The 24,268-nt window shown below is 40.8% G+C and overlaps 1 protein-coding gene across 2 annotated transcripts in view; it reads left to right on the top strand.

Moving 5' to 3' along the window:
* The window catches only part of GABRB3 (gamma-aminobutyric acid type A receptor subunit beta3), a 241,130-nt gene that overhangs the window by 185,182 nt on the left and 31,680 nt on the right, over positions 1-24,268 (top strand). For both annotated transcript variants that reach the window (XM_036919047.2, XM_036919046.2), the window contains exons 5-6: positions 18,618-18,700; positions 21,268-21,405. In XM_036919047.2, coding sequence (XP_036774942.1) covers positions 18,618-18,700; positions 21,268-21,405 — 221 coding nt within the window. The remainder of the gene's footprint in view (positions 1-18,617; positions 18,701-21,267; positions 21,406-24,268) is intronic.

The following is a 24,268-nucleotide window of genomic DNA, read 5'->3' on the forward strand; positions in this document are numbered from 1 at the left end:
GGGTCATGACTGTTACTATAAATAGTCATCAAGCCAGTGAAAAGCTGCCTCCTCGGATTGATTTTGTATAATTGGGTTCCCATATCTAAGAACGCAGATTCCCTCAGGATGGATTTCCCGTATCATAGCCATAAAGTCCTGTAATTAATATTGCCCTGACACATCAGAAGCTTTCAGGAAAGTTTTCCCAAAGCCATTTGCAGAGTTGAAAAAAACATCCAGTTGTGCTGATTATAGGCAACGGTCTCCACGGACCATTATGTGTGATGCCACCAATATTTATAGGAAGGACTAAACGCAAGCCTTCCCGGTGGGCATCCTCTCTCGCCAGGTCTCACGATGAAATCACTTGGCTTGGGAAAGCAAACTTCAGCCTGGAACCCTGAGGCCCTGGGCTTCCCTGGCTACCCTGGAAACGCGCAGACCTTCCAGTGATGCTCCAGCACAGCTGGTGATTAATTATTGTGAAGATCACCCTTGCTAAATGGAGTGCTTAAAAATCTTTTGTCTCTTTTCAGTGATTTTGCACTGATATTTGTTTTGCTTTAATTTTGGTGGGGGAAGTGGCAGGTGGGGGGGGGCGTCTTTCTTGATCTGCTGAACTAAAAGTGCCCTTGAAGCCTTCTAGGAGTGGCCCATAGTTTTGAGTGTTTGGTAGCTTTTTAACTAAGACTTCAACAGGTCTAAGTAAAATCATTGCAACGTATATTTAAATGCACACCACTGTCACTCTTAGTGCTTCAAGATGAGTAAAGGGAATTGTTTAAGTAAAAGATGTCAAGTGACTTTCTCAAAATAGCAACATATAAAATGAGAGTCAAAATTTTAGCAAAAATTAGACTTTTTTAGGAGAAAATCAGCACATGTCAATCCATTGTGTTACTATATGAAACATCTAGATTGGTATTTCTTTGGGTAGTGGTATTTTCAGCATTTCGTATTTTTGGCTGTGTATTTTGAGAGATGTGGTGGTGAGGTTTTAGAGGTTCTAACAAGTACATAAGTTTACAAAAGATTATTCAGAAACCATGTGAGCATAAAATGAAGAGTCATATCCTTGTTCCTGTCCCCACCCCACAAAAAAGGAACAGAAGAAGCATGTGTATGTGTGTGTGTGTGTGTATGTGTGTGTTTGTAGCTGGGGAAAGAGAAAGGAAAAAAGTATCAGTAAAATTAAACTAGGCCTTCTTGGCTTTTTAAACAGAACTTCCTGTTTAGGTACTCTTCATTTTAATTTTTGCATTCTTTATTTTCTTACCAGAGGCAGAGTATGTTAGGATGTCCCTGTTGAAAATAAAGAGCTTTATTTAACTCGGGTTATTGTCTTAGTCCATTCTGGCTGCTGTAACAAATGCCACAGATTGGGTGTTTTATAAACACTAGATTTTTATTTCTCCCCGTTCGGGGGACTGGAAGTCCAGCCTCAAGGTACCAGCAGATACAGTGTCTGGTAGAGACTCCCGTCTTCTTCGTAGCTGTCACCTTCTGGCCGCGTCCTCACATGGTGGAGGGGCTGAGGGAGCTCTGTGAAGCCTTTCATAAGAACACTGATCCCATTCATTAGGGTCCTATCCTCATGACCTAAGCCTCAACCTCCTAATATCACCACCTGTAGGAGTTAGGATTTCAACATGTAAATCTGGGGAGACATAAAAATTCAGACCATAGTGGACAGAATGATTTAATATGGATAAAAGAACTATAAATTTCCAAACTCCATTTGGAAGTGTTGGCTGTAACACCACAAAACAGGCAAGAGTAAGAAAAACCATGAGAACAAAACTCTCTTTAGCTAATACTCTGCCTGAAAATGTATATATAAAAGTTAAATAATGTAATAATAAATTATTGGAATCTTTCAATATGAACTTTGTACAATAACCTAAAACAACTCTCTAGTCATACTTACATCCACGATACATCTCAGACAGCCTCTCAAGTCTGTAAATATATTTCTACATTAGTAGCTTTTTTTTCCAATGTACTCTCGTTATACTTCATAGATCTTTATCTAGAACCTCATATTTTTGAAACAATTCTTCAGATCAATGTGGACCTGGACAAGCTGTCAGAAAGAAAATTTCTGAACAACAGACAGTCGCGTTCTCCACGTGCTTAGCAGAAACACTGTGCCATATGATTCCCTGAGAAATTGGCTAATCTAGAAATTTCTGCCTTTAGATTTAAAAAAAAACATACATAGCTCTAGAGATTAATTTGAATTTGAAGTAATTGAATTTTTGGACAAAAAACACATTAAGATTTCAAAGTACTGATAATTTTGTTATATTAAATTCATGTATATACAAATTCTGTGTAATTCTATGTGAACTGAAGTACCATTTATACATATTCTAAGTGATATATATATACACACATACTCTATGTATGTTGTGGGTTCGTTTAAAAACAAAGTGCAAGTGCTCACACTGGTGGGCCACCTTCCACTGTCACCTGAGCCTCAAACCCTTCCTTCCTTTCCCTCTTTTGACTAATGTGCTCACTGGACTGTGTTGGTCACCTGGGTTAGGGTATGTATACCCCCAATGATACATTGCATCTTCTTGGTAAATGGGTACTGTGGCAGGGGCCTGCAGGGCCCTCTGGTGCAGCTGAGAACTTTAGTGAGTTAATTTCTCCACGAAGGTTTGTGGAACGCTGGATTATTGTTAATCTCTTGCTTATAAGGTGTTGCTGATGAAGGTCCACCCCAGAAGAGATTACTTTCCTACTGGTTATATCCCTGGGGTACTAGTTGGCTTGACTGTGTTCCTGATATAAGGCTGCATATTTTTCTCGCCATTGTCTCCACCCCAAGTATTCAGCAGTAGCCCACACTGGTAGGTCAGTCACCAGTTAGCTTCTCTGGACTCCTTTTACTGTTTGTATTCAGACATTTCAGTAAAGCATCAATGAGAACATTTGCTTTATCAAGTGTAGATGAAGATCTCTGGCTGTAGATGAGCTGTCCATGACGTAGGTTTGTACATTATCTTAGTCTTATTCTGGGAATTCATGAATCCATTACTGTGATGACTCTGCAAAAATAGTCAATGACTACTCACACAGGTACTTAAGAGTGGTCATGTTCTAATAGTGTTAAAAGGATGTTTTAAATCATGAACTATTTTTTCAATAATTTTTATAGCCCTTTGAGTTTGAAGCCTGGGCTAATACTAGCTTGAGCTCATGGGCTTGAGCTCGGCCCTATAAGACAATGAATTGAGCCTCTGTCGTATGTCGTATGTGATGTGAGAGAATGCTCTGGAGATGGTGTGCATACCATTCTAACATAAACTTGGGTTCCTTGAAATTTTCCTTTGGGACTTTTCCTTTTCAGGAACTTAGAAGATCTTGGCTGGCAAAGAAGCTCATGGGTCTTGGTCTTGCTCCCATCACAGTTATCTGTTTTCTTTGGTGCTGGGCTCATGTGTTCTGCTCTTCATGAAGAGTTAGAGTCCTTGTCCCTCTCCTGTCTTTCCGTCTTTCTTTTCCAGTCAATTGATCACCTGATATCACTGAATGTGTCATTTTGCATCACTGAGGACACTTTGTAATGTGATCTTCTTCAAGCCATGCATTTTGTGTCTTTGGGCCATTTCTCTGATGCTGAGCTTTGGTAATGGGCTCCCAAAGTAGTAATTTATTTGCTCCAAAAGCACCAGGGAATCTACATTGAGTCATGTTCACCAAAACTACACAGCCATGTTCTTCATGACAAGCTTCTTGCAAAATTGGACAATATATTGTAAAGTCCCCACTTGCTGTTAAAAATTGTTGAAAGTTGCTATTCTCATATTTAAAAGTTTGAATGCAATGTGAAATTGAACCTAGAACTTATTTCAGATGATTTAAATTAAGTCATCTAATTGGTTTGGCTGCCATCTTATCCCAAAATTGTACTGTATACAGTGGTCTGTTCGAACACCTTTTCCCCCCAGAGAAAATGGAAGCTCACAGAATTAATCATGCCCACATGATTTTGATTGTAGGTGTGCTTAACTCTCAAAGTTGTTTCATCACTTCTCCCAATTACTTTCATGTAAAAATTAACACATTGATAAATTGCTTTCCAAAAAGATTATGCTCAGCTTTACTCCCACCAGCAATAAGTTATGTAGTAGCTTCTGGGTTGTGACACCTGCTTTGGGCTTTATCATTGTTTAGGCTACTGTAAATGACCTATCAATTGACCTCACCCCTCAAGGCTGGAGAAAAGTCCCATCTCACTCTAAATTCAGGTTCGTAAAATACTCTATCCTTCCAAAGCATGTTTGTTGTTCTCTTACTTTACTTTTTACAGCTGCACTTCCACAATCCTCCTCACTTTGATTTCATGAAGTTCCCTCTTACTTTAATTGAAACACGGAAACATCTTTATCTTCCTATTTACAAAAAAGACCATCATCTGACATGCTCTCTCCTCACCCTTTGCCTCCTCTCCCGAAGTGGAAAGCGGGTCCCTGAGCATTTAACAGCCAGCTTCCTCTGGGCATCCTCTCCCTGCTCAGAGATCGGGCTCTGACGATTCTCACCCTCTCTCTCTCCCACTGTTCTGCCTCTCATCATGCTTCCCATGTGCAGACCTTCCTTCTGCTCCTCAGAAATATCAAGAACGGCCCTTTTTTACAATGTTTACACATGTTCTTTGCTGGGTATAATTCTTTATTTCTAAATATTCATGTTTTTAGCATCATAATATAATTCTATAAACTAGGACAGTTCACCTGTTACCTCTCCAAGGAGAATCCTGCTCTGATCATGAATTCCTTTCTGTGACACTATCTTATTTTTTAATTATCTCTGGTATCTAGATCTGACATCTTGTCATTTTATTGCATTTCTTATTTATTGACTCTGCTCCATCCACGATGGTGGGGAAGTCACTATTAGAATATAAATTCTCTGAAAAAAGAACTATTTCTTTCTTGTTTATTGTTCCGTCCCCCAAATCTAGAATAGTACTAGGTGGAAAAACGAGGAAAAAATATTGTGTGAAGATTAAATTTAAATTCCAAAGCTTCTACCTGTAGTACTTGCAGTTCCACATTTTTCACTTAGATTCTTAATCTATCAGAATTTATCTTGGTATATAATGTGAAGTAGCTATGTTATTTTTTCTTCTCAAATGATTAGCTATTTGTTCCAATACTTACCAGTTTATTCTTCCACATGAACTTTAGAATAATTTGTTTTATCAAATTCTTAAAAAATATAGTTTTAGATTTTGGTTGGAATTATGCTCACTAACTATTGCTTTAAAAGAACACATGCTATACTATATTTAATCTTTCCTACATAACCATGGCATCTCCACATTTATCATGTCTTCATTCATGGCTTTTTGTAAAATTAGTCATTTTCTTCATAGACATTCCACTAATTTCTTGAGAAGGTTATTCCTGTTATTTTTTAATAATGTGGTACTGTTAGGAATGGGATCTTTTTAATGTTATTTTCCAGCTGACTTTCACTGATATGTGGAAGAGCTGTTGGTCTATTTGTTTATTGTTATCTTTTTTTATGCATCTATCCAATATAATATTCAGTCAGGCTGTACTTTAATAATTTCTAATTGTTTAGTTAATAATCTTGAGGATTTTAGTCTTGCAATCATATTGTTTATAATAATGATTTTTCTTCTTCATTTTCATGAGTTTTACTCTTATTTCTGTTTCCTCTTTTATTGTATTGATTTCAACTTCCAGAAAATGAAAAAATTCCAGAAAATTCTTCTGTACTGATAAGTCTCTTTAGATTTTCTTCTTGTATCAGTCTTTAAAATTCATGTTTTTCAGAATAATGTCCTCTTTATCTGGCCTTTCTAATTTAATAGCATGCCCATAGGTATTGCCCTCTAGAACATATTGTTATATTCCCTCCTTCATTTATAATTTTGTTTACTGAATCTGTTGTATTTATATTTTTAAAGTGCTATCCTTTGGTTTTACACCATAATTCTATTTATTAATTTCTGCTTTATATTTATAAATAACCTCCTCTTTAAATATTTTTTTACTGGGGAGTGATATCGACAAACTGACAGACTAAGAAGCTCTAAGCTCTTGTTTTTCCACAGGAACATCAACAAGCAAGCAGAAGCTGTCTGAACTAACTTTGTAGGATCTCTGGAAAATATTGCAAGCAACAGCAACCAACCAAATGCCAAGGAAAGGAAAAGCTATATTCAGAAGAGTAGGAAGGTTTCATGGAATTTTTACCTTCCATTTCCCCATCCCCTCTCTGATGTAGGGTCAGTTTTGGTCTTGAGCAGGTGGTAACCCAGTTACCAGTAGCCCCCTTGCATTGGAGGGAACACAGCAGACCTCATTTGTGAATTATTTTGCACATATATTTTAATTATGGAGGACACCTGAAAAAATGAAGCAAGATGCTCATCTCTGGTTAGTGTAACTCAGAAAACAGGCAGCAAAGGAGGTATGCCCTGCTCATAAAGACTACAACATAACTGCAAACCCACAGATGTCAAGGGCAAGAGATTCTCGGTCTCTTGAAATGTAAATGCTCTGAAAATGTAAAACAGACCACTAAAGCCCCAAAAGAAAAGCTGGGGGGAGATGGAGAAATTAATAAGTCATTCAAAAATAGGAATGTATACAGAAGAAGTTAGAAAGCTATGCATATGACCAGGCAAAACATATTCTCAGAAAAGTCCTAAGAAGACTAAGTGTTCACACTGCCTAATCCCTAACCCCAAAGCATCTTAGCTAAGCAGTGAAGGAATACAACAGCTCAGAGCTAATTGGCAAAGGCTGAAAGAGGTAGCTCCTCTCTCATTTTAATTTGTTTGTCTGGGTTTTTTGTTTTTTTTTTTAAGCTGTGCTAAAACATTAGCTAAACCTAAATTAATGAAACGGAGACTTTGATGATTACACGTGACAAGGAAAAATCTCCTTTTTTAAGTTTAGAAATCTCTCAAAACAGGCTATTAAAACATTCCACCACAAAAGGAAAACAAAAGACATCAAACCCTGGAGAAAGGAGGAAATCTATTTTCTAGAATTACATTATAATAGTCAAATGCCCAACTTTCAAGAAAGAAAAAATAAAAAGAGACATACAAAGAAACAGGAAAACATGACCCATTCAAAAGAACAAGATAAATTGACAGAAACTGTCTTTGAATAAGCCCAGACATTGGACTTGCTAGATGAAGACTGAATTGTCTGTCCTAACTATGCTCAAAGAACTAAGGGAAAACATGAACAGAGAACTAAAGGAAACTGGGAAAATGAATAAAATGAATAATAAAAAAACACAAAAAGATCAAAATCATAAAAGGAAACCAAACAAATTATGAAGCTGACGAAAAGAAGTGAAGAATTCACTAGTGGTTTCACTAGCAGATTGGAACAGGCAGAAGAAAGAATCTGCAACTTTGAAGCTAGGACAACTAAAATTATTGTGTCTGAAGAACAGAAAGAAAAAAGGATTGAAAAACAGTAAATAGAACCTAAGGGACTTGTGAGAAACCACCAACTGCATTAAAATAAGTATTATGGGAGTCCCAAGAGATGAGAGTGAGAAAGGGGCAGTGAGATTATTGAAGAAATTTTGGCCTAAAATTTCCCACAGTTGATGAAAACCACGAATCTAAAATCCAAGAAGTTCAGTGATCTCCAACTGAGATAAAACCAAAAAGAACCACACTAAGACACATATAATCAAGCTGTGAAAAGCACAGACACAGATAGAATCTTGAAATCATCAAGAGTGAAGCAACTCATCACATATAAGGAAACCTCAAAAAAATTACTGGCCAATTTTTTATTGAAAACCTTGGAAGCCAGAAAGAAATGGAATGATTAAATATTTAAAGTGTTGAATGACATAACTTATCAAGAGACAATTCCATATCCGGCAAAACTGTCCTTTGGCAATGAGAAGAAATTAATAAATTCCCAAATAAAGAAAAGTTGAAGGATTTTATTACTACTAAACCTGCCCCACAAGAAAGGCTAAAGCCAGTCTTTCAGGTTGAAATTAAAGGATGCTAGACAGACTTGCTGGTGTATGAATATATAAAGATCTCCAGTAAAGGTAAATAGACTAGTACTGTCTTAAAGTTTTATTTGTAGCTCCATTTTTTATTTTCTACATGATTTAAAAGACAAGTGCATAAAAATAATTATAAATATGCTATTAGATACACAGTGTACAAAGATATAATATGTAACATCAATAACAGAAATGCAAAGCAAATTTAGGGATTTTATATACATTAAAGTAAATCTGGTATCAATTCAGATTAGATTATAATTTTAGGATATATATTGAATTGTATATATATATATATATGTGCAACCAATTATTATATATATATATATATATATATATATATATATATATATATGTATGTATGTATGTATGTATTATATGTATATAATCCCCCAAAGTAAAATGTTTATTTAATATACATTAAAAAGTGAGAAGGGAATCAAAACATATCATTGTAACAACAATGAACTCAGCTAAACAGAAAAGAAAGGAACAAAGGGCTATGGGGCATACAGAAAGTAAACAGCGAAATGGCTGAAGTCAGTCTTCCTTATCAGCAAATACTTTAAATGTAAATGAATCAAATTCTTCATACAAGAGCCAGAGATTGGCAGAATGGATAAAAAATAAAACACCATCCATCTATCTGCTATCTACAAGAGACTCACTTTAGATCTAAAGACACAAACATTTTTAAAGTGAAAGGAGAAAAAAATGTATTCCATACTATTAGTAATTAAAGGAAATTAATTGAGGACACATCTTTTCAGTCAGTGACTATAACAAGAGACAACACCATATATTGGTAAGAATCAATTTACCAGGAAGTTATGACAGCAATAAACATACATGGCACCACACATCAGAACTCCAAAGTATATGAAGCAACATTCACAGAATTCAAAGTAGAAATAGACAATTCTACAATAATTCAAAACTTAGGAGATGCTGGGAAGTGGTCCTAATAGGGAAATTTATACCTGATGACATATACAGAAAAATTAAAAAAAATCTAACAGTATATATTAAGGACCTAAAAGAAAAAGTAGTAAACACAAACCTAGCTGAAGGAATAATGTAATAAGGAGTAGAATAGAGATTAAAAAAAAGAACAGTACTAAAACTGTGCATCAATCAATACAATGAATGAAGTCATTCATTGTATCAAATCCAGATCAATGAAACCAAAATTTGGTCCTTTGAAAATATCAAGTGAGTGGACAAACCTTTAGTTAGACTGACTAAGAAAAAGGAAGGTAAGACTCAACTAAAATCAGAAGTGAACAGGGCAACAACCATACCAATTTTACAGAAATAAAAGGTTTATAAGAAAATACAAAGAAAAATTACATGCCAGAAAATTGGATAACATAGATGAAATAGACAAATTCCTAGAAACACCCAGACTACCAAAACTGAATCATGAAGAATTAGAAAATCTGAAAAGGCCTACAATTATTGTGATGATTCAATCAGTAATCAAAATCTCCCAACAAAAAAAAATCCTGGACCAAATAGCCTCACTGGTGAATTCTACCAAACATGTAAAGATGAATTAACCCTAGTTAATGCAAAGTCTAACTCTTCTAAAAAATTCAAGAGGAAAGAAAACTTCTTTACTCATTCTATGTGGCCAGCATTACCCTGATACTAAAGCCAGAAAAAGATACTGCAAGAAAAAAAATCACAGATAAATATCCTTTATGAACATTAATGCAGAAATTTTCAACAATATACTAGCAAACTGAATTCAGCAACATATACCATGACCAAGTGGGATTTATTCCTGGACTGCAAGGATGGTTCAACATAGGAAAATGATATTCACAAAATGAGAGGGAAAAATAACACATGATCATCTCAGTTGATGCAGAAAAAGGCATTTGACTAAATTCAACAGCCCTTTATGATAAAAATGTGCAAAGAACTAGGAATAAAAGATACTTCATCATACAATAAGAGCAATATATGAAAAACTCACAATTAAAGTTGTCATTTGTGAAAGACACAGATCTTTTACCCTAAAATCAATAACAAGTCTGGGATGCCTGCTTATACCATATCTATTCTAACTGAAAAGGAAGTATTAAAATTGTGTGCAGATGACATGATCTTACATAGGAAACCTAAAGATTCCATGCAACAGCCCCCTAACCATTAGGTCTAAAAAAATAAATTCAACAAGATTTCGGGTTTCAAAATCAACTTATAAAATTCAGTTGCATTTCTGTATACTACGTGAACAACCTGAAAAGGAAATTAAGAAAGCAATTCCATTTACAGTAGCATCTAAAAGCATGAAATACTTAGGAATAAATTTAATGATGAAGGCAAAATACTTGTACATTAAAAACTATAAAACCTGGCTGAATGAATTTAAAGAAGACATAAGCAAATGGAAAGACATTGTTCATGGATTGGTAGACTTAAAAATTAAGGCAACAATACTACCCAATGTGATCAGCAGGTTCAGTGCAATCCCAATTGAAATACCAATGACTTTTTTGTTGTTAAATGGAAAACCCCATTCTAAAAGTTCATAGGGAATTGTAATGAACCCCATATACCAAAAAAATCTTGAAGAATAAGATTGGAGTTCTCACATTTCCTGGTTTCAAAACTTACTACAAAGCCACTGTACTCAAAAAAACAATATGATACTGACATAGATCAATTTACTAGAAAAGGGAACCCAGAAATAAACTCTTGCACATGTGAGCAAATGATTTTTGACAGGGGTCCAAGATTACCTTGATTCAATGAGTAAAGGACAGTCAACAAATAGTGCTGAGAAATATGTATAAGAATGAAGTTGGGTGCTTACCTTATACCATATACAAAAATGAGCTCAAAAGTATATGTAAGAGCCAAAACTATAAAATACTTAGAAGACATAGACGAAAAGCTCATGACATTAGATTTGGCAGTGATTTCTTGGATATGACACAAAAAAACATAAGCAACAAAAGAAAATATATAAATAAAATTGCATCAAAATTAAAGACTTATGAACATCAAAGAACACAATCAACAGAGTGAAAAGGCAACCGTGGGATGGGAGAAAATACTTGTAAATCATATATCTGGTAAGAGTAGTTAATATCCAGAATATGTAAAGAATTCCTATGAGTCAACAGCAACAAGAAAAAAATAATCAGCTCAAAAATAGGCAAAGGACTGAGTAGGTACATTTCTCCAATGAGGATACACAAAGGGCCAATAAGCATGTAAAAAGATACTTAACATTACTAGCCACTAAGAGAATGCAAATCAAAACCACAATGAGATACCACTTCCCACCCATTAGGATAGCTATTATCAAACAAATGGAAAACAAGTGTTTGCAAAGTTATGAAACCAAACCAAACCAGGTCCCATGCAGTGGGCCAGTCTTTGAGACGTGGTCTTTAGCAGACAGAGAATTTATTGCAAGGCAACCAAACAAGGAGACAGGAGAGCAAAGTTAAAATAGGAATGGCTCAGAGCATAGTGTCGTATGATTTGGCTGAGGGTTGGGAAGTTCTAGTTCTCCTTCATTTCAGATCTGGGCTGTAACAATTAGTGGCACCCTTTACTTCAGATTATCCTCCCTGATTTCTGGAACTGGCCTTTTTAGTTCCATGGCTTAAAAGTATTTTGTTCTGGAACAGGTAAAATGTCATTGACCAGGCAGGCAGACCTCTTCTGCACAGGCTCAGATGAGAGGTCTGTGGCCTTAATCAGCTTGGCAAGTCTGGCTCCAGGAGTCTTGCAAAAGTAATTCATGACTTCTTTGCCTTAGAAGACACAGCACAGAAAGTGGTAATAAATTTTAACAATGTAATGAGTAATGGGCAGGAAATGACTTTTCACTTTTTAATTAAAAGGCCAATGTTTCACTTATGGAGTAACTGGAACCCTTATGCTTTGTTGGTATGAAATAGTTCTAAACAGAGAAGATTCATATTATCCAGCGAATCCAGTTCTAAGTATACACCAAAGAAACAGAAGCAGAGATTCAAACAGATCCCTCTATGCCGTGTTCATAGCAGCAGTATTCCCAATAGCTAAAGGTAAAAACAGCCCAAATGTCCGTCCACACATGAGTGGATAAACAGAATGTTGTACATCCATACAATGGAGTATTATTCAGCCTTAATGAGGTGGAAAATTCTGATACATGCTAACAACATGGATGAACTTGAAAACATTATAGTAGGAAGTCAGTCAGTCACAAAAGGATAAATATTCTATGATTCCTCTTACATGAGGTACCAAGAACAAATAATTTCTTAGAAAGAGAAAGTAGAGAGTCGTTCCCAGGTTCCAGAGTGGTGGAGGGAAGAATGCAGAGTAAGGGTTTAATGGGTACAAAATTTCTGTTTGGAATGACGAGAGTTTTGAGATGGATAATAGTAATGGCTGCACAGAGCTGAGACTGTAGTTAATGTTACTGGCGTATACTCTCAAAAATGGTGCGAATGGTGAATTTCATGTTACATGTATTTCACGCCGATTAAACCAATTCTTTATTGTCTCATGTTTAATTTTAATTTGTGACTTGTATACTGTTTGTTTTTACTTTGTTTTTCTGATAGACCTGTTCCATATGCATTTTCTGTCCTTTACCTATCATCTCTGTGTGTTTGAAACTTTGTCCTCTTCCTCCACCTTTAGGAGGTTTCACAGGTTTGCTTTTCTTTCTCTAAGTATAATTTCCAGAACAATAGCAACAACATCATTGGGAAATTCAGAATTACAGACCCATCCAGACCTGCTGCTCAGAATCTGTTTGTTAACAAGATCCCTTAGGGACTTGTGTACCCATGAAAGCTTAAGAAGGCACCCATGTCATGAAATGATTTTCAGCCGTGTCAGTTCTCTGCCATCTCTGTCTTCAGTACTAACTTTGATTCAGCGCTGGCGGCTAGAGTTCTTTCCGTTCTTGCCCTGGTTGTACAGCATCTGTCTATCTGCCTTCATCTCAGGCTGTTCTTAACATATGTCTCCCTGTTCTTGTTTTTAAGAGAGCAGATGCGTGCATGCCTTTTGACAACCAAACGTGTATGTTCCAAATTTTTCAACTTTCATTTTCTACACTTCCGCTCTTTTCATAGAATACCTCTTTGTCTTATTCAGAATGTTTATCCTTAGGTGGAAATACTTGTGGGGACAAAGTGACCTTCTAGTGAGATTGTGTATATGGTGAACTTGACCCCTGAGCTTCACCCTCAGTTGGAAGCTATGACCCTTGGATCAGGAAATTAGGTAAATGTGCTCCATCTGTTGTTCCTGATTGCCATTCCTCCAGGGTGGGCCCTCCCATCTGCTGGCTGGGTGAACTGATAGGCCATGAAGTCAGATGCAAGGCAGGGTACTTGGAGCAGTCTGGAATGTGTCTTCCATCCTGGCAGGCAGGGCTCCCATGCCCTTTGGTTATTTGCCTCTAGCTGCAAGGGCTTTTCTCTGAGGCAGTGGGTTGTGTGCGTCTGGCTGTGCCCATCCAGCTGCTTTCAGCCAGGGAGTTGTGCACCCTAGAGCTTTAGAGGGAGAGAGAGGGAGAGAGAGCAGAGCTGCGGGGTGGGTTAGAGGGCAGGCCAGGTCTCCTAATGTCTGGCTTAAGGCTGTTTTCCTAGCCCTTTCCAGTGGCACTTACTGTGGTGGCAAAGATGTTCTATAATCCGAACTGTCTGATGCAGTAGCCACCAGCCATATGTGGCAATTGAGCACCTGATTATGACTAGTACATCAGAGGAACTGAATTTAAAAATTTATTTAATTTTAGTTAATTTGAAATTTAAATATAAATAGTCACTTGTGGCTAGTGACTGCGGTTTTGGACCGCAGTCATAGTTCTAGATGTTAAACCTGCCAAGTGCCGTAATTAGATCCAGAAGCTCGGGGAGACTCAAAGTACTTTACTGGTTCTTTCAGAGGTTGCCTCCCTTCCTCTTCAGAGGTTGAAGGTGTGGTGTTTTCCTTAAGAACTTCCTCACTCTTCGCTCTAGTGGCTCTGCTCCCGGCAGGTGCGCAGGGACCTGGCATACACGCCTTCCTGGGGTTGGTTTTCAGCACAGTTACCATTTTTGGCCTTTGTGGTGTTTCATCACTGAATCGTTTGAAAATTAGGAGGCCGCGCATTAGGGCCTGTCTCATTTGCCTGATGTGAATACTCACTTCCCAAGATCGATATCCCCAACACGATAGTGGGTTTACGCTGAAATACGGAAGTAGATGCTTCTATTGTGGAAAAACGCTATCTGCTGAGGGCTTTGCTCTCTTACCACACTCCTGAGAAGTATCAGATTGTGATTCCCAATCTGAAACTTGTAACTTAAGCTTTCTATGTACGTGGTTGCTTGTGTTGACTGTTGTATCTGTTTATAGTATTGCCACAATGTTGGTGCATCACAAATAGCTAGCAGGCCTCAGTGTCAGTTGATATTAAGTGCTCATTGCTTATGTGTCTGGGTGATGGGTGAGCATCTCTGCTGACCCTGGTCGGTCACTCAGAGGGCATGCGGTGGGTGGCCTCTGCAGGTAGGAGGGGGCACCTCCATCCTGCTCCCTTTGTTCAGACCGGTAGACCCATCTGTGCATGGCTTTCTCACAGCAAAGGCAGAGCACAAGAGAACACCACAAACACAGAATGCCTCTGGAGGGCTGAGCTTGGGGCTGTCACATAGTACTTCCACACATTCTGTCTGAGAGCAAGCCACAAAGTTAGTCCCCAGGCTAGAGGGTGGCAGACATCTCCTCTTCAGTGAGAAGCATTGCAAATGACATGGCAAAGAGAGTAGGTCCTGGGAAGCGGGGAAGGAATGAGGCTGCCAACACAGCCAGCTCACCACACTGATCTTCCCAGCAACATCCTCGACATGTCTGCATGGAAAAGGCTTTCTGACAGTTCTGTGAATGCATTTTCTTATGTGTTTTTTGGAAACTGAAACAAAAATTGGGATAACTTAAATGTTGTCTTATGCCCTGTGCCTTCTCCATGGTGAATAATAAACACTTGCTTTAAAAGGATGCCCAATTGGTCTGACATATTTGATTTAGGCCCTTAATCTTATTCCTGGAAAAATGATAGACACAAGCACTACCTGACACATGGAGAACCGGGAATGAAGGTGAGCATGCATAGCCACAGGGCAGTCACAAAGGGCAAAATGGTTACCTGCAAAGCAACACTCCGGGTGTGCTGCTGTCCGGCCATAGACATAACTACTGCCCAGAGTTCTCTGTCTTTGGGGCATCACTGGGGCAAGTTAGAAGTAACACAGGAAGTGCTGCTAACATGCTCCTGGGACCTGTTTAACAGGATTATGATCAGACAGCCAGGGCCCCCATGATGGTGTGTACTGCTGTGATCCTCACTGCAGCAGAAGCCGTAAGCCTGGGGGACTTCATGCTGCAACAGCGGGATTTGCAGAGGGCCTTGGCTCATCTGCAAAATGGGAATAATGATAATATCTCTCTGGTGTGGTTGTGAAATTAAATGCATGAGTATTCAGGTCCTGAGCACAGAGCTGGGCACAAAGCAGACTCTCAAACCACATTACATAAAGTACAGATATGGCCGCCTGCTGTTCTGGCCCCCTTACCTGTAGTGTCGTTGAGCCCTCTGTCCCCTGTAGTGTCGTTGAGCCCTCTGTCCCCTGCTTCTCAGCTTCTCCATCGTGTTTTTCTGCTTTCACTTTCAGCATCCTCAAAGTGACCATTTGTAAACATTGAATGCAGACATCTTTTCTGTCCCTGCTTTTCTATATGAAGCGCACATTGCAGCCATAGAGACTCTAAACACCGTTTTCTCACTCAGAAAGCAAAAGAGAAACAATGACAAAAAAGAAAAAAACATTCTGGGAAGAGAATTCCTGCAGAATCCTCACCCAGTCAGATTTCTCACTGACTGCAATCATTCCTTAGAAATAGGAATGGAACTCTGAGATTACAAGGGGCTGCAGTTGTGGACCTAGATGTTGGTTAAAGTCTCCTCTCAGGACAAATACAAATTATTAGTGGAGAATCTGAAAATGTGCATGTGCATGGGGGACAATGCAGATGGAGCCGAAATGTCACTGTGCCTTCCCTGTCCTTGGCCTATCTCCAGCGACTAGGCTCAAGTTCTCAGTTCTGTAGACTGAAATCCCTCTCACGGTATCTGCAAAGGCCCATGGGTTCAGTCAGTTCACTCATAAAGCCCACCCCTCATACCTGTCATGAGTTTATCCAGTTTGGATGAAGGCTTTGAGACTCAGGGAGGGCTTCTGGCATGCTGCACCCTTGTTGACCTCTCACCTCCCATCACTTCCCTTTTCTTGACTTTCTGTCCCAGCAGCAAACAGACCTCTTTCCTTCTTCCATGGTCTCATTCCTGTGCTTACCATTGGTAGCATCTGGTCTTGCTTTTCACTTTGAGAGAGTTTTCTATTTCTTCCATAGGAAAAAGTTAGGGAATAGATGTCTTTACCTTACTCTTCAAATGAAAAAAAGGGCTCTATTTTATAACCAGTATTATCCAAGAATGAGAAGACAGGACAACTATGTGGGGATACTCTCACAACTTTTCTAACTTCATGTTCTCTTTCCAAAAATTCCCATGAAACACACTCTACAGAATGTCACAATAGGTGTGAGTCCCCAAACAATTTAGACGTGTGTGTGTGTGTGTGCATGTATATTCATGTGTGTCTGTCAGGGGTGATACTGAGAATGAATAAGGAAAACAAACACAGGTAATCTCAATTATTGACTCTGTTTAAGTGAAGAGGTACCAAAATATGCAGTAAAAATTTTAAATTTGAATTCTTCCCAAAAGAGGTATTTTTGTCTTCTTTATGAACACTCATAATTTTAGCAGAACTTTACTCTAATTTTGATTTAAAGGCATCTTGTATGGTTGTTGGTTGTCAATTTGCCATAAAACATGCCAGACTTTAAAAGTGTGAGGCTGGTTCTTCAGTTGGCCAGAAAGTCAGATGCTGTAGAAGAATATACTGAAGAGCTGTGTGTTGACTTTGGATTACAGAATGTAATCCACTCTTGGAATAACATTTGGAAGTGTAATGAAATTTTGAAAGGACACACTTTCACCATTGGTATGGGTCTTAGAGCATATATCTGCATGGCATTTACATGCTATTTGTAGAGCATTGACCCCTGCTTGCCCAGTGTGTTGATTTCCCTCACTGTTCTTCTCAGCCATTGATAAATAGATCTTGTTTCAACCTGTTGCTTCACCAGATGCTAACAGAGGGGCATCATTTATTCCATTATTCCCTTAGCATCTACATTTGGTTTAATGAGACAAGCCTAGCAGAACTGGCACATGTCTGGTGTTTTACTGATGTTATTGTTAGGATCTGCTGATAGGAGCAGAACTTGCTCATATTATCTGAAGTAGTAGGTTTGTTGTGAATATTCACAGGGAAGGCTATGGAGAAAGCTGAATACTGGGCTTCAAGAAAGGTAGAACCTGGAAGGTTATTGGGAACTCAAGGTAACTCTAGGGATCTCAGAAGAAGGCATGCTTGCTTCTTCATTCTTATGATCCACCACTGAGTGGGCATATCCAGGGCTGCCAGTTGCACAATATCCACCTAAACTATGAGATTGCTGCTCCCTGAGATGTGTAGTCCCCACCCTGCAGGCTGTGTGCTGTGGCCCAGCAATAGCAATGGCTGTCCCCTCAACCTCCCACCCTGTATGTTCTTACCTCTGTCACACTTTATCATGTCTTCCTTTCCAATTTGGAAATGGTACCCTAGCCCTCTAACTCATGAACCCACAAGTTAACCTCTTTTCATGTGTTCTCTTTAGTCCTTTTCCATGGAGGAGAATCCCTTTAGCTCCCTTCTGCCTTTTAACTCACACCACATCATAGATTCTTGATCAACTAGTGGTTGATTGTCCTTGAATCAGGGACCCACCCCAGTGCAGTCAGCTGTGGTGAAGGGGTGGGATTCTAGAGAAGGAGATTATAAAACATAGTGGCCTAATTATTGCATTTGCGACAAAGGCTCTGGGTAGGTTGGTTTCCCTAAAACAGGCCTGTAGATGAAGTAGAAAGTGAAGTATTATCTCTCAATGTACCGTTGGTTTAACCATTGCATGGCAGAGACTCGGCTGTCCTTGAGCTGTGACATAATTTATTTCCATGGCTGCAGCTGACCCCAGTGGAGGTTAACCCACTCAATTCTGATTCAAAATCTGTAACAGAAATTTTTGCTTTGAAAAGATAGATACCTCATGGTGAAAAGCTCTGGAGCATTAGGATCCAGCTTAACAGACAAGTGTAGCGAAAGAGGATCAAACAGAAGTTTGCTCCAGCGTTCCCCAGGGCAGCCCGCAGATCTGAAGATCAGAGTTTCTTTAGAAACTTCTTTCTTTTCCCTTGATTACCCAAAGTCAGCAAGACTCCATGAATAATTTTGTTAGACTTAAAGTTTTTGTGTTGCTCTTTGTGATAAAGCTGGCTTATATGCTACTGAAAATTCATTCAACTGTATATATCCTGATATATGATTAATCAGGGGTGCTTTAGGGAAGGGGGTCATCTGGAAGAAGTTTCTCTGCCACACTCTCATCCCATCTTTCATACCTGCCACTCTGTGTTTCAGAATCACCACGACCGCAGCGTGCATGATGGACCTCAGAAGGTACCCCTTGGATGAGCAGAACTGCACCCTGGAAATCGAAAGCTGTGTGTATCTGTATTTCTTTTTCATCTACTTATGTTTTAGGCCTTCTTGTTATTATTTGGTGTCTTTTCCAAAGCATATATCATTTTCTTGACATAGTTTTTAACTATCACAAAGATAAGAGGTTTAACATTCCACTTGGCAAATTTCCTTGTCATGACAGGGATTCAGAGAGAGGCAGAGATAGAGACTCAGTAAAAAAGGGTTCTGCATTCTAATATAATTAGGAGAGTCTGTTTGCTGTGCTGAAATATAAGAAAACAAACACTTGCCATCCCAGTCCATTCAGAGAGAAGAACAAAAAACACTAAGACACAATTTTCTCACAATATGCTTCATCACACATGAGTGGCTGCACTCCTGGGACCCAGGGCAGTTGGAGTAAAACTCATTTCCCATCAGGAACTCAGCTTTACAAGCCAGCTATTTCTGCATCTTGGCAATTTTCTCAATTTGAAGAGCATTCAGATGCCTCATTGATGATTCAGTGTGGAGTCCTATGTGAGAGACGAGAGCTGCATCCCTAACACCTAACAAACAAACGTCCCACCCGCTACCTGAACTGTGTCTCCTGGCAAATCCAGTGGCTGCTGCTGTCACCTGACCTGGCCTGTCATCGATTGTTTCATCATGAGTCTCAACTCATTTAGGCCTGTCAGTGTCTATATCGAGGGTTTTTGGATGGCAAGTGACCTGCTTTACAGTGTCACTTGATGCATCTGGGATGAGAAGTGAGTGTCTGTGAACACACAGGGGAAGTTGTGCTGGTGGTCGGCCAGCGTTCAGTTCCTACGGAGCTGGCCCCACTGTGCCCCTTGCTTCCAGCTTCACCACTGTCATGTTTTCTGAGAGCTGTGCTTTCAGAAGGTGAGGCACGTGAAATCATGTTAAGTGTTGCACAATGGAATCATCAGGGGATAGTTAGCACAGAGGACAGAGAACTCTGGGGAAAGATGATAATTTCCCAGTAGCTGAAGGACTCTCCTAGGAAGTTAAGTGACTATAGGTGGCTGGAGGGCACAATTCCCGATGATCTAATGAACGTTTCAGGAAGGCAAACTTGGGAGCCAAGTAAGGAAGCAGCTCCTGTTCCCACTGATACAGTGAGCGGCCTCGGAGAGTGTAGCTTTGTCACTGTGATGTTTGAACCGAGGTGGAACATGAGTAAAAGAGATTTCCTCAGTGTGTGAAGCCCCACCCCTCAAGGAATCCAGGGTTGAAGCACTGAATGGAAGAAGGGATTCTTCCAAGTTTCTGGTGACCTGATTACACACATGCGCAAAACATTTTATTCAAGTCAAGATGCAAGCGTGGAGAAGGGTGAGCCATGCGAAGATCTGGGCAGGGCCTGCTGGTCTGAGCTGCAGCCAGAAGGCCAGGGGGCTGGGCTGGGTGATGGGGGGTAGACACACTTACCGTGCACACGGGCTGGTCCTGCATGTCCTTGGAGTTCTTGTAAGGAGCTTGGTTGTGTTTTTCTAATTGCATTGGAAAACATTGACGGCTTCAGCAAAGGAGTGGCTTGGTAACTCTGTGTTTTATAATGATCGTCAGGGCCGCCGGGTGAGAATGGGATATGAGGAAGTCAGAGGGAAGCAAGGAGACAGAAGATGTGACCCCACTGACCCAGGGAGGGGGGACAGCAGATGGGCCTTGGAGGGGGCAGGAGCTGTGGGGAACAGTTTCCCCAGAGCTTTGGTCTAGTTGTTTGAATATCAAATATTGAGTGTCTGCCTTTTGTTTTATTGTATGTTCAAATCAGAAAGTTCCTCTATTGATAGAGTATTTTTCTCCAGGTGCCAGTTTTAATTTTAATGAACCTTACAAATAAAATTGACCTAATCTTATAGAAGACTCCTGGGTGCTACAAGTAACAACAGACATTATTATCCTATTTGTTCATTCCCAAGAAAAGCTGACTGATTACCAAATGAACATGAGCACTGTGCTAAGAGCTGGAGATGTAACCACAACCTGGCTAATGCACACTCCTCTTTCTGATGACACCACTGGGCAGATCTCTGAGGGCCAAAAGGGGCCCAGCAAAAGGCATTTCGAGGGATGGCCAGAAACACCTAATGGAATCATCCAAAAATGTGGACTTTTTCTTTCTCTTACAGTTTCCCGTATTATCAAACACTGATTGCTTAAATTAGCCCTCAGTGTTTTAACTCTTCAATAGCTTTGAGAAGAGTTACCTTTCAAGAATTCTTTATACTTGAGTTTTCATTTTTTTCTTACAACCATCTTATTCAGTGCTGTTGATACTGTAAATTAATTTATGTGCAAGAAGCAGGCCAACTCTACAATTAGGCTTTGCAAATAGAGCTCTGGTCAGCGTGCTCAGCCGGCCCACTTCCTCTGCTTTTCGACAGCAGAGGGAACACAAGAATATTCGAATGTTAGTTCTTTGATGACACTTCTTCTCACACAACTACATCAAACAAACCTACTTCAAATACGGGCAAGCTGTTCCTTCCATTTCATTAATGACAGTTTCTTTAGCCTTGCACGTGGGCAACCTGATGAATCCTCATTTCTGCCGTGTCCCTGTTCTGTCTCCGGGCAGATGGCTACACCACAGACGACATTGAATTTTACTGGCGTGGCGGTGATAAGGCTGTCACTGGGGTGGAGAGGATCGAGCTCCCACAGTTCTCCATCGTGGAGCACCGGCTCGTTTCGAGGAATGTGGTCTTTGCCACAGGTAAGTCCCACGCACCTCACGCTCCCTGGGGTGCCGCTGGCTGCCGGGGAGGGGCCGCTCCCTCGTGCAATGCCTTCCAGCTGGCTCAGAGCACTCGGTTACCTAAAGAAGCACCATCACCAACAAAGCATCATCTTAGGCACCCTTCCTCTGTATCTAAAGGGATCTATAGCTTCGATAGGGAGGAAGGCTCGCCTGACAAGTAGATGCTCTCTGCAGCTCATTATTGAAAAGTCAAAGGTCTGAGGGTGAATTTAACCAATCCGTGTTTGGTAACCTAATTTCTCATCGCCAGGCAGACAGGAGGCCCCTGATGGCCTTGGGGCAGAAACGAAGAGGAAAGAGGCAGATAGGAGGAGGAGGAGGAGAAGCGAGGGGCCTCCCCCCACTTTGGGGGCCGCTGGCAGCCTTGGCGGTCCAGGGAGCCGGGCCGCCTGGGATAGGTGATGCCGCCTCTGGCGCCGTCGCCTTCTGACATCACCTGGTGAAGGCCTCTCTGGCCTGGATTCCCTTGTCACCTTGGTTCCAACTGTCCAGAGACTAAGAAGGCACCTTCTGTTCTCCTGTCTGTCCTTGCTGGGGTTTTATTAAGTTAGAACCACATGTATTTTAACGTTGTGTGGTGCTTTCCTAGCACTTTTGAATGCATCTAAGTGTTTTTAAACTGAAAGGCATTATGAAGACCGCAAACTCCAGGGTGGGATGCTGAGCAAAGGCAGAGCTGAGACCTCCCACCCAGGCTTTCTCCTGTCAGTAGAGCTTAAACTATGGCAGATGGGTGGGTGGGAATCAGCTCCACCCTGTGAGAGTGGCATTCCTGAAGCCCAAGGCCTGCTCTCTCCGCCCGTTGCCTTCGTCTGGAAAGCCTGCAACCTACAACCACCTGCCTTCCCTCCACCTGGCCACCTCCAGCTGATTCTTTAGCTTCCTCCAGGTGCCGCTTCCTCCGGGAAGGCTCCCTGACCTTGCTCTGCCCACTGACTCCCTCCCCAGGCTGGGTTAAGGGGCTTCCCTGTGCTCCTGCAGTTCCGCACGGACTTCCTTCTGGCTCTGCTGGGCCTGTGTCCTCAAGGATGCATCTTCCATAGGAGGGACCTGTCTGGGCCGTGGCTTACCTTCTTCTCTGCCCCCACCTCGTGTGGTGCCTGACACATCATGGGCGTGCGGTGGTATCACTGGCTAAGTGAACAGTGAGTCAAGCACCAACTCCCTCCTCTCCACCCCAGCCTCAAAGAACCAATGGATATGCCAAGTGTAGACAACAGCTTGAATGTTTGGGACACTGATGAGGTCCATTTTTAATCGGTACCACTTTATCCTCTGTGGTCAGAGGGCCCTGCAGAGGACGCACCGAGGGGCTGCTCACCTGGGGTGGGTGGCGGCAGCCCCTAGGAACATGGGCTTATCATTAAGGACTGGTTTCCACAATAAGAAAACTGCCCTGTGATGCACTGAATTTCATTGCTTCTAAAACCAGGATTTAAACTGTTCCATACTCCAAGTGAAAGAAGCAAAGGGTCTGCCCAGAACCCAGGGGTGTTAGCCGCTCAGTGGAACGATCCTGCCCATGCCTGCCTTGGTCTAGGAAACTGCAGATGGGGCCACCGCGTGCTCCAGGCGGGTCTCCTGCTGTGCTTTCAGCCTCAGCACTTAGCTGGTTGGGGCTTGGGGGAGGGGCACGCTTCTGTGGAAAACTGCAGCCACTTACAAGGGTCCTCCTGAATCCTCTTTCCCAAAACCACTGAGGGGCATTTTCTCTAGCTGCAATCTTTGTCTTCCTTCTAAGTGTGCATGTGGTAGAAGATATCCCAAACACATCCGGAGGAAACAGATATTACAGGTGTGGGAAGTTATTTAAAGCATGCACAGAGCCATCAGGATGTTTGTCTTTCTAGCACTCGCCAAGCTTCTGAGTTTGTCGGGTATAAGCCAGGGGCTCCCTATCAGTCAGCTAGAAACCAACCGCCTTCAAAGAGCTTGCATTTTAAAATTATTCTAATTCACCTATTCATGACAAAATGGCAAAGCACATCGTTTACATTTTATTTTAAAATTATATATTATACTAACTTATTTTCCTTTTTAAATTGAAACAGAGTTGATATACAGTATTATATTGGTTTATTTTCCTTTCCACAAGTGTTATGAATTAATGAGGTTTTGGTTAGTAAACTAGGTTGAAGATCTCTTTAGTCTGAGAGAGAATTCTCAAACAAAGGATCGGGAAAGAACAAGCGCTCTGGACATTTACTCGGGCCCAGCTGAGTCCCTGTTGAAGGTGTAGTGTGGTTGCTTCTCTTGCTGCTTCTGTCTGAGGTGAGCACACAGACTGGAGCTCTGGGAGGCCAGTGAGGCACATGGGACGCAGAACCCCAGAGGCTGCCTCAGGGTCACAGAGGTGAAACTTTGCACTGCACCCTCCTCACCCTTGTGCTGCCCACTTAGGGGACTTGCAGAGGCCCCTGATGTGGTTTTCCATGGGCAGGCCTCCCGATCCATCTACAGGCTTGCAAGTAATGACAAAGAACACACAAAAGGTGAGTGTTGAGTGAATATTCACTCAACAACTGACACAAACTAGGTGTGGGGCTGGGCCCTGGGGTCAGGGAGGGGAACAAGGAGCATCTGGTCCCCTGGTATTTCTCACCAGGCCTTTGTGGTTTCAGCCATGTACCCCAGGTGATGTCACATAGTCTCTGTCATAAGGGGTGTTTAGCTGGAATTAATCTACAATAAGAGAACTCACTTAAATATGTTCAGGAGACAGTATATGCAGGGTTTTTAAATGCAGAGCCTGGAGCCGGACTGCTGGAATGGAAGTCCTACCTGGAACCTGCTAGCAGTGTGATGCAGGGCAAGTTAT

This window comes from Manis pentadactyla, chromosome 18, assembly GCF_030020395.1.
Source record: "Manis pentadactyla isolate mManPen7 chromosome 18, mManPen7.hap1, whole genome shotgun sequence".
NCBI classification, from domain to species: domain Eukaryota; kingdom Metazoa; phylum Chordata; class Mammalia; order Pholidota; family Manidae; genus Manis; species Manis pentadactyla.